Below are 10048 nucleotides of genomic sequence, written 5' to 3'. Positions count from 1 at the left end.
GTCGTCAAGGCAACACAGCTTCTACATATTTCATAAAATAATTACTGCTATTATTAAAACTTTTTTCCAATTGTCTATGCTCAGATAGATTAGAAGTAGTTAAATATTCAGGAAGTAAGTATAAATATTAAAATGTTTTATGTAGCGCAGCAAAAAAAATAGCTTTCTGCATGCTAGTTAGTTTAGAATTTCACCAGTGCCTGTCAGATGCATATAACGATTAAAACAAACATCAGTGTGCAAGTAAGTATAATTTTCATATGGTCATTCATTGTGTATTATTATGAATACAGTGATAGTGTATTACTACTTCGGCGTCGACCTTTACTTAATAATCCTGATGATGTTATTTTTTGTTTTGTTTTTCAGGACCTAAAACGACCACTTCCTGGAGTTGTAGCGGGTGTTTAGAATGTCGTTTTTGCGGTATGTCAGCCCTCAAATCGAGCATGTTACGCTCACAGCGGTAAGCGAAACGTATTGTTAAATGCCGTATGTCCGCTGTTTAATTTTGACTGATTACGCAGCTTTTCATTGTGCTTGTTAGTTTTGTACTTGTAACTTTTGCATTGCTATATACAGTGCAGTGGACCTGGCCACCGAGTATTGCAAGGAGGAGGAAGCCAAGATTAACGCGAGCATCCGGCGCTGTCGGGAGATACTGCGCTCTCTGTAAGTCATGGCTGTCCCTACACATCTGTGGCTGTGCTGCTTTTCATTTTCATGACTCTGTTTTTCGAGTCATTGGCAAAAGTTGTAGATCGCGGATTGCAGCACGTTGTACATGATCCTGCGTGCTGTCCTGTAGGAGAAGCCCGCAGAGGATTTCTGCCGAAGAAGACGCGCTAGCCGCAGGAGTAAAGGACGGTATGCAGCCGGTTAAAAGGCGATTGCTTCATCTAGATTAACATCTAAAATAGGACAGTGATGTATGTCCAACTTGTTGACTTCAGCTTTGCTTCTTTTCTTTCCCCCTTCCATTTGTTTGATTTACTTGTAGCTGTAGATGGCAGTGTTTTCACCGAAAACATTACTTGTGCACTTTTGAGAAGTTCTACAGTATTTCACAGGAATTATTTGCCTTTTTATTTGTGTGTACTGTACTTTTTTCAGGCTTCACATACATTTGAAATGCAGGAAATGGAAAGGTTGTGCAGCTTTCAGAAAAAGAGACGTATTTGACATGTGTACGTGTGTGTGGCTGTGCAGGACCCGCTGTGCCCCCAGAGGAGCTGGAGGAGGTTTGGCTGCTGGAGGGGGCGCTGGCCAGAGCACTGCGCATCCGTAGCGCTTTGGGGGCCCCTGAGTGCACAGCAGCTGCCGGTTCAGAGGGCAGAGACTGGAATCGGACAACAAGCACTAACCACGTGATCGGCTCACTGGCCCCTAAATCCACCTCCAAGCCCTCAGTGAATTATAAGGAAGCACAGAAGCTTCCAGTTTCCCGGCACAGAGGGGGGCGCACAGGCGGCTGTGCCGCAGCAGGGGGGAGGGCTGCAGCCAGGCCTGGTCCCGCCGCCCAGACACGAGTGAGAACGGCACACTGCTTGAGAAAAACCAAGCACCCCCCCACAGCATCCGCCTTGGGATGTCAGCGTCGTGCGGAGCCGGTCTCCCGGCCGCCGGAAGAGAGGGGCACAGCTGTGACCTCCGGCCAGCGCCGTGGCGGGGGCTGTGTGACTGAGACAGAGCAGACGGGAGCAGGAGGCGTGACTGCTGGAGATGCTGACTCTCGGGCTGCTGATGATGGGTATGGAGCGCTCTTGTGGGTGAACAGTCACTTGGCTTTGTGGTGTTCGAGATCACACAGCAGCCTGTGTGTTCTTTGCAGGAACCCGTCCCAGTTCCTCTCTGCCTGGAGAACGCAGAGCGCCAAACAGGACAGGTGAGCGCGCTCATCCTGCCAGTGTCACTGGTCAACGTGGCAAATGTTCTGATCAGTGAGCCAATCGGTCACAGTGTTTTGCTGTAGCATTTTTTTTGTATAAAGTACCATTGCATCTTTGTAGTCACTTCTGATTTGTTTACCCTTCAGTTTTTCATGGTTCTGCTTTATGCCTGTTGGCAGCTGTTTAGCTTTTGGTGTGAGACAAATAATTATAAAATAATTATCAAGCGCAGCGTAGTGGCTCAGTAGTTTAGCGCTGTTGCTTTTCAACTCACTAGCTGATCTGGGGCTTAAATCACGAAGCCAGATTTCTTGTTTAGCCAGATAATCCGTTGTGATTTAAGGAACCCAAGTTTAAATGGACTTTATGATGGATTAGCCCAGATTACCTTAAATCCGGCTAAGCAAGAAATCCTGATTTGGTGCCCAGGCCCCTGCTCGTGATCTGTACGTGTGAAGCTTGTACGTTAAAGGAGTTTTCTCCAGATATTCTAATTTGATCCTGAAACCCAAAGATACGCTGTTCAGTGAACTGGTAGCTGTAAATTTCTGTTTGTCCAGCCGTCTGTCTGTCTGACTTAGTGACTGAGCCTTGCTATGGACTGACATCCATCCAGGCCATGTTGCCACCTTGTGTCCTGTGGTGCTGTCTGAGATTGGAAGATGCATGAATGGATGGATATCAGAGGTCCACACACTCGTATATAAATTACATTTCTACACCTTTAAACGGATCTTTAACAAACGGTATTTAACTGTAAAACAAATGGGCCATTTTTGGGGATACAGAAATAATTTTCAATTGAACTTTGAGTGCTTTGTTTGCATACTGGATGAGGAAAAACTCTCTTCAGATAGCTCTCCAAACTTGGCACTCCTGCATTTTGCGATATCATCTGTCGGTTTTCAAACTCCATCATTTTGCAAGTGGAGCTCTTGTGGATGGCCCTCTCCAGCTCGGTGCACGACTTCTGTGAGTTCTGTACGACTGCGGTCCAGAGTCATTCAGCCATTCCAAAATGACAGTCTCCCTTTTAAGCTGTTCCTTGGTTGAGTTATTCTCTAACAATTATTTTGCTGAAAACTGAAATTATTCTTTAATTTCTACTGTCTGGCTGTGGAAAGGAGCCTTTGTACCAATATGTCTTAATATTTATTAATTTTCCCCTCTTGACCGAAGCTCCCGTCCCAGCAGAAGACGAATGTCCACATACCATGAGGCTGCCAGCGTCGTGACTGTGATCGTTGTGTTTTTTGGGTGATGAGTCGCGTTGGCCTTGTACCAAACTCATTTTTTAGAGTCAAGACCACAACATTGTACTTCGGTCTCATCAGACCAGCATATTTTCAAGATATTTTCCCAGATGGTGTTGAGATATTGGCTGTAAAATGTATGAGGCCTGGGTTGTACTGGGTTGCGTGAGTCCATACCCCACAGCCCAGTGTTGTGGAGGCAGGGGCAGGGGGTACAGGGGCAGGGGCAGGGGGGGCAGTCTCTGCTCTTTTTTTCTGTGCCCTACCGCCTTATTTTTGCAGTACCCCAGAGGAGCCATATTTCTTAATGATGACTTTCACATTTTGCAGTACTTGTGATCCCTTTTTGGAAATTCTTCCCCTGACCTGTACAGTCGCGTGCTGTGTAGCGCTGTTTTGGTCAGCGGGCGGACTGCACATACGACGGTGGTCCCGTAAGATCATAACGCATCTGAAAATTTTCCTGCGCATAATGATGTCGTAGCACGACACGTTACTCGCGTGTTTGCGGTGATGCTGGTGCAAACAAACCGTCGTATGAAAGTATAGCGCCTACAGTTATGTACAGTACATAACTGTTTATCATTATGAAGTATTATGTCACTGGTTTATGTATTTGATATATTATTTTAGAGCATTTTACTCTTTCTATGTGTACAAAAAGTTTCTTGTAAAACAGCACCGAGTTATTGTGTAAGTACACTCGATGATGTTCACACAACAACCGAATCGCCTAGCAACACATTTCTCAGAACGTATCCCTGTCATTAAGTGATGCATGACTGTACCTTTTTAAATAGAAAAATCACACAGACTTTTATCTCTCTGCTCCTTGTGAGCTGTGTTTACCTCTGTGCTGTGCAGCGAAGGGTTTCTCAATCGGCTGATTATATATATGGATAATTAGACTGATTTTACTTGCTGTCTAAGAAAGGCAAATTATCTTTATTAACTATTGAGTCTGTACATGATTGGAAGGTTGCGTCCCCAAACACATTTTCCGTCCCTGGTATAAAGGTTTGCAATTAAGGCGAGTTCTCCATTAAATGATCCGTTTTCCTTAACCGCTTGTTCTATGCAAGGTCACAGGAGCCTGGAGCCTGTCCTGGAAACTGCAAGGCAGCGCGTAACCCGGGGTGGGGGTTAGGGTGGAGTACCCTGAGGAAGCACCACACACACGTGCACATGAAGTCGGGGTAGAGACTTGAACCTGGGTGTGATGCTAGAATGGGGTTTGTCTTTCACTTAAATATTTATGCTTGGATCTTATTAAAGGCGGAAAGACGCCTAGTAGTTTTGATGTCAACCTTAACATCAACAAAAGCTGAAATTTCAGTGTAAGGATGTCGACCCAAATGAAATAAATGTGGGATGTGTTTTTATGGTTATTACAGTAACATTCATTCCTTTCCAAGTTTATGGCCATAGAACTGCGTGTTTGGAAACACTAATCTGCTTCACAACATTGTGTTCATTTCTGAAGGTTGTGGGACAAAATTTTGACCAGAGTATCTCACCCTTTGACTGAGAGAACCGAATTTATAGAAAGACTGCGCGGGACGGTAAGTCACCTAGCTTCCTCCCAGCTGCTGGCAAATGCAAAGCAATCCTCGCGCCCCAGATTAATATATTTGTAGTACTTGCATTTGGATGCATCAGTATCCAAAAATGCACATTCGGGTAAATGCACACTGACTATGAGGTGAAATTGATTTGATTGTAATTAGTGTGTCATGAAAGCTGCCGTCTCTGTGCACTTTGTCACCCTCCGTTTCAGTGTATTTTCGGTCGACGCAGTCGGACTGTGATGCTGCATTTGGCAGAGCACTTCCCACACCAGCAGGCCGATAAACAAAGCAGCATAGCACCCATTTCATATTTCCTGCATCTTCCCCGCACAAATACTTAAGTTAAGGTTGGCTGCTGTGCTGAGGGCCGGTGTCGTGTGCGGCTCCCTGATATGTCGCTCCTGTCCGGGTCAGTTCCCCGCTTGCTGGCCCCACGGCGGCCCCACGGACACCCAGGCGGAGGTGGGCCAGCTCATTCTGCAGTGCAGGGCCCTGACTCACTGCTACCAGACCGAACTGCAGACTGCCAGGCCGGGCGGGCCGCCAGGTGCGTGAGGGTTGAAATGGGGGTGTGGGGGGGTTGTTAATGGGCTGAAAGTTGGCGAGCAGAACAGAAGGAGTCCAATAGAGCGAGTGTAATAAAGGAACAGGAAAAGTAAATGGAAAAAATGGTCCATTCTGTGATTTTACTGGTGTGTGAACATGCCAAGCTTTTTCAAGGGGGTGTTAACTGTAACCCCCCCCCACCTGAGGGTGTCCGATTATACCCTGCCTTCTCAGTTGATGTATTTCCTTAATCAAACGCAGCTCTTTAACCACTTGTGCATTCCTCATGGAAAGGCTAGCATGTGTGCCGCTAAACTGCAGGCTCTGTGGGGTGTGATTTGTGCTTGCGTACCTGCAGATGGCAGCGGCGAGGAGAGCTGCGAGTCCCAGCTGATGCTGCAGGGCCTGGCAGAAATGGTGGGCGACCTTCTGCACCGAGTGGAGCAGCTGAAGAGTGGTATGGACCCCTGGTTTCTGCACACCTTGCCTGTTACCCACAAACCAAACTTATTTATTTACTGGTTCAGTTTTCCCTCTAATATTCATAGTCGTACCCCAGCGTCCGTGGAGAGACGAGTTCCAAGACCCCCCCGTGGATACTGAACACCGCAGATAGTAGCAAACACCTTATATAATTGCACTATCTGCTTTTAAAGCCATATAAACATCAGAAGTTTATGTAGTTTAATTAAAAAAGCTGAAAATTTTGAGAGTGCTGTACAGCATAGTACACGTCTTAGCCTGCCCTGGGTGCTGCGCGGCATAGTACACGTCTTAGCCTGCCCTGGGTGCTGTACGGCATAGTACACGTCTTAGCCTGCCCTGGGTGCTGTGCGGCATAGTACACGTCTTAGCCTGCCCTGGGTGCTGCGCGGCATAGTACACGTCTTAGCCTGCTCTGGGTGCTGCGCGGCATAGTACACGTCTTAGCCTGCTCTGGGTGCTGTGCGGCATAGTACACGTCTTAGCCTGCCCTGGGTGCTGTGCGGCATAGTACACGTCTTAGCCTGCCCTGGGTGCTGTACGGCATAGTACACGTCTTAGCCTGCCCTGGGTGCTGTACGGCATAGTACACGTCTTAGCCTGCCCTGGGTGCTGTACGGCATAGTACACGTCTTAGCCTGCTCTGGGTGCTGCGCGGCATAGTACACGTCTTAGCCTGCCCTGGGTGCTGCGCGGCATAGTACACGTCTTAGCCTGCCCTGGGTGCTGCGCGGCATAGTACACGTCTTAGCCTGCCCTGGGTGCTGCGCGGCATAGTACACGTCTTAGCCTGCCCTGGGTGCTGCGCGGCATAGTACACGTCTTAGCCTGCCCTGGGTGCTGTGCGGCATAGTACACGTCTTAGCCTGCCCTGGGTGCTGTATGGCATAGTACACGTCTTAGCCTGCCCTGGGTGCTGTACGGCATAGTACACGTCTTAGCCTGCCCTGGGTGCTGCGCGGCATAGTACACGTCTTAGCCTGCTCTGGGTGCTGCGCGGCATAGTACACGTCTTAGCCTGCCCTGGGTGCTGCGCGGCATAGTACACGTCTTAGCCTGCCCTGGGTGCTGCGCGGCATAGTACACGTCTTAGCCTGCCCTGGGTGCTGCGCGGCATAGTACACGTCTTAGCCTGCCCTGGGTGCTGCGTGGCATAGTACACGTCTTAGCCTGCCCTGGGTGCTGCGTGGCATAGTACACGTCTCAGCCTGCTCTAGGTGCTGTTGCAGCAGTTGCTCCGACTTTCCGAGGCGGAATTCCAACTTCGGGAGGGCGTTCCAGTTGAAATCTCCGACTTCCCAGCTGAAATGGAACGCGGCAATATGCACATTGCACAGAATGGAGGGCAAAGATACACCTTATCACAACCTCTCCATTTGCTCATTTGCTTTAACAGCCGTTGTGAGTCGGACCGCAGGTTTCCGAAACTTGGCCACTGATTCCCACTGATTGTCTTCACTGCTGGCATCGATTCCTGGCGTCCATGTTGGGGGATTCTCTGGGGGTATCCTCTCTACTATCGCCACGGAGGGTCGCAGGGTCGGAGTTTCTGGTTAAGGATGACGAGTTGTGACAGTATGCTTGCATTTCACTGTAACGCCCTTCGGTTATGGCCTCTGCTTATTGAATGACAATTACAAACTGCCGGGGAGAGTGAGAGCGCTGTCACTACATACGTCGCCCTTTAGACTGAAATTACACCCTCAGTCTTTTACACCCCCGCTTAGTTGGCCAGATTTACGCCGCGCCTGCAACTGAAGCTGTGTAACAGAATATCGTTCCCGGGACACGGTGTACAGCCGACCTAAACATCGCGGCATCGCTGAGTGGCTGACACCCCCCTGCCCCTCCATTTTGTGTTTCGGGAGCCGCCGGTCACCACACTGACTGTTCCAACATGGCCGAGTGTAGCACCATCTCTCAGCCTGCTGGGCTTATGCTGCAGAGCTTGTGCTTTCTTTATTTTCCAGTGTTAACAGAATTAAAATTCCCGATCTGCACTCTCAGAAAGTTCCTCATGAATATATAAGATTTTGAGGATTGGCTTTTTCCTGTCTTGTCGTGTCTGGCATTTTCTCTGAATGAATTCTTTTTAGTAATTAGTTTTTTTTTTCTTGACAGAAATACACACATTTATTATGGGAGCTACACGACTGTTTAGGTTGTATCGCGGTATGACCTCAGCTGTATCATACAGATCCATCAGCTCAGTCACATACGATCAGTCTCCAGAAGTCACCTCTTCTGCCCTCAGATGCTGACGTATGGGAGCGCCTGTGTAGCCGGGACCCAGCTGGATGTCCAATCAAGTCACGCTGGCCCTGGGAGGCCCCGCCCACCCCCCTCTCCTACAGCAGCCAGACGGAGCTGGTGGCCCTGGAAGGCCTGAGGCTGAGTGTGGCGCTGCTGCAGCAGGACGTTCATCTGCAGCTGGTCAGCGCCCGTCCCAAACATGCGCCCCTCAAACTGCCATGCTTTTCTGATCCCCCCCCCCCCCCACACACTCCTCGCTTAGCGACCATCGCGGTTAGCCACCACGCGCAAACTCGGCAGTAAAAGCAAATCCTTTTTCTGACCGATGTGCGTATTTGGGAGCAAATTTCGTATGCCGTATAACGCTGGAGTCGCAGAGACTTCTGAAGTCGAATGTGCAGGGTGTCGTTCAAAATGTCCACTTCATGAAGGGTAAGATCGAGTATGGAAGCTGAGGTAAGGTTGTAAGCACGGTTGTGGTCACGCCTCTGCTACAGTGGTTGTCGCTTAGCGACCTGGGGTCCGCTTCACAGATGCTCCCCATAGCAGCTTGCATGCTTGGACCCATTCGGTTGCATGGTTCTAACTATGCAGGTCGCTAACATAGTTAGCAGCTACGCTATTGGGAAACACACCCTTGGGCACCAGAACAGAAGTCGTCGCTACGCGAGGTGTGGCTGTACTGTTTAGCTTCCTGTTCATTACCGTGCAGTTCATCGTGCTCCTCAGGGCTCCCTCCGTCTTTATATGTGGCTTCGTCGCCTGTCCCTCACGCTTCACGCATCCTGCTCTCTGCAGGTCCTGAGCGAAGCCCTGGGCTCCTGCTCGTCTCCCCCGCTGCCCCGTGAGAGACGCCCAAGCCCAAGTGTGCTGCGAGGCCTCTACTCCCTGCTGGCCGAGGGGGGCCTCCGCTTCCCCGCCCTGGTCCTGGACACGGAGCCGGATTAAAACATGTGGCAGGACAAGTGTGAGGCCCGGGACCATGTGTAGGCAGGCAGGAGCGTCTGACGGCCCTCGAACAAAAGTGAGCGCAAGTCTGACGCTGATGCCAAACACTCACTGTGGCATCTGCAGAGCTGCCTCTGAATGTTGCTAACGGCACTGCCTGCTGGTGTTTGGGTCCGGCTGTGTGTGTGTGTGTGTGTGTGTGTGTGTGTCTGTTTGATGAATTCCAGCAGTCTTTGTTTTCTCTGCAGAATCCGCCAGCTCTTTCAGTTTGATTTATTTTTTGTGTGAATCTCCATGTCAGATTCATAATATTAAAGTACGTCACAATGACCAGTAATGTCAAAAGGAATTTCTGTCCAATATGGGGGAAATTTTATGTGCTGTCATGGCATCAAACCATAAATGTGCCTCATTAATATGGTGGAAAAAAAATGTGATCTGATTCTTATTAATATTCATGCAGTGGCTGCGATTTACCTGAACGGATTTTTCTCAGAAGGTGTCCTGCTTACTCTATCCCTCCCTGAGGCTCGTAAGTGGAATTTCCCTCATTACTGCCCAGCTTCTAGCACTGGTGTGGCATCTCTCCACCAGCAGGTGGCATGTTTCTCATTGTGCTCGGTGTCTCTCAGTCTGGTCCTCGGGGACCTCCAGACAGTCCACCTCTTAAGGGTATCAAATCAATGCTTGATAAGAAGTGCTTCCAGTTTGCCAGAATCTGTATGGCGTGTTGATCGCATAATTTATTTCATAGTGCCTGCCAGACATCTGCCACAGCGATTTTATAAATCTTAATTCTAATAATGCTGTGTGATCGGGTTGCATGAAATAATAAAGTAATGTTCCAAGCTGCTGTTGGTATTGATTTGTTACAGTCATTTCCTCGGTTAAAAACACACAGCTCAGCCTCGAATCGTCATAATACTGTAACGCTTGACGATGGAGAACCGGCTACTTAACGACAGGTTCTGGTTTCTCCAGACCCTTCTGCCATGTCCATGATATCTGTGATTTATTGAAGGTACCATTTTTGCCCCCTGCAGATAAAAGCCTCAGGTGGTCATTCTCGTGCTCCAGATTTGCCCCCACCCCCGGCTGGACACCCTCA

The 10048-nt window shown here is 49.0% G+C and overlaps 1 protein-coding gene across 2 annotated transcripts; it reads left to right on the top strand.

Moving 5' to 3' along the window:
- Positions 1 to 162: 162 nt before the first annotated feature.
- On the top strand, positions 163 to 9791 carry LOC125718483 (tubulin epsilon and delta complex protein 2). 2 transcript variants are annotated; one of them, XM_048992363.1, is made up of 11 exons: positions 163 to 243; positions 370 to 426; positions 583 to 672; positions 809 to 867; positions 1210 to 1750; positions 1832 to 1885; positions 4626 to 4704; positions 5125 to 5257; positions 5615 to 5713; positions 7994 to 8172; positions 8791 to 9791. In XM_048992363.1, exons 2-11 carry the CDS (start codon positions 413 to 415, stop codon positions 8938 to 8940), a joined length of 1398 nt encoding a protein of 465 aa, XP_048848320.1. In that variant the 5' UTR covers positions 163 to 243; positions 370 to 412; the 3' UTR covers positions 8941 to 9791. The 2 variants fall into 2 exon arrangements, with proteins under 2 accessions (XP_048848320.1, XP_048848319.1); XM_048992362.1 differs by having other exon boundaries at positions 200 to 243; positions 370 to 466.
- Positions 9792 to 10048: the final 257 nt, after the last annotated feature.

This window comes from Brienomyrus brachyistius, chromosome 22 (assembly GCF_023856365.1).
Source record: "Brienomyrus brachyistius isolate T26 chromosome 22, BBRACH_0.4, whole genome shotgun sequence".
In the NCBI taxonomy this organism is placed as follows: Eukaryota; Metazoa; Chordata; class Actinopteri; order Osteoglossiformes; family Mormyridae; genus Brienomyrus; species Brienomyrus brachyistius.
The sequence above is the reverse complement of the archived record's forward strand: the minus strand, read 5'-3'. Positions and strand labels throughout refer to the sequence as shown.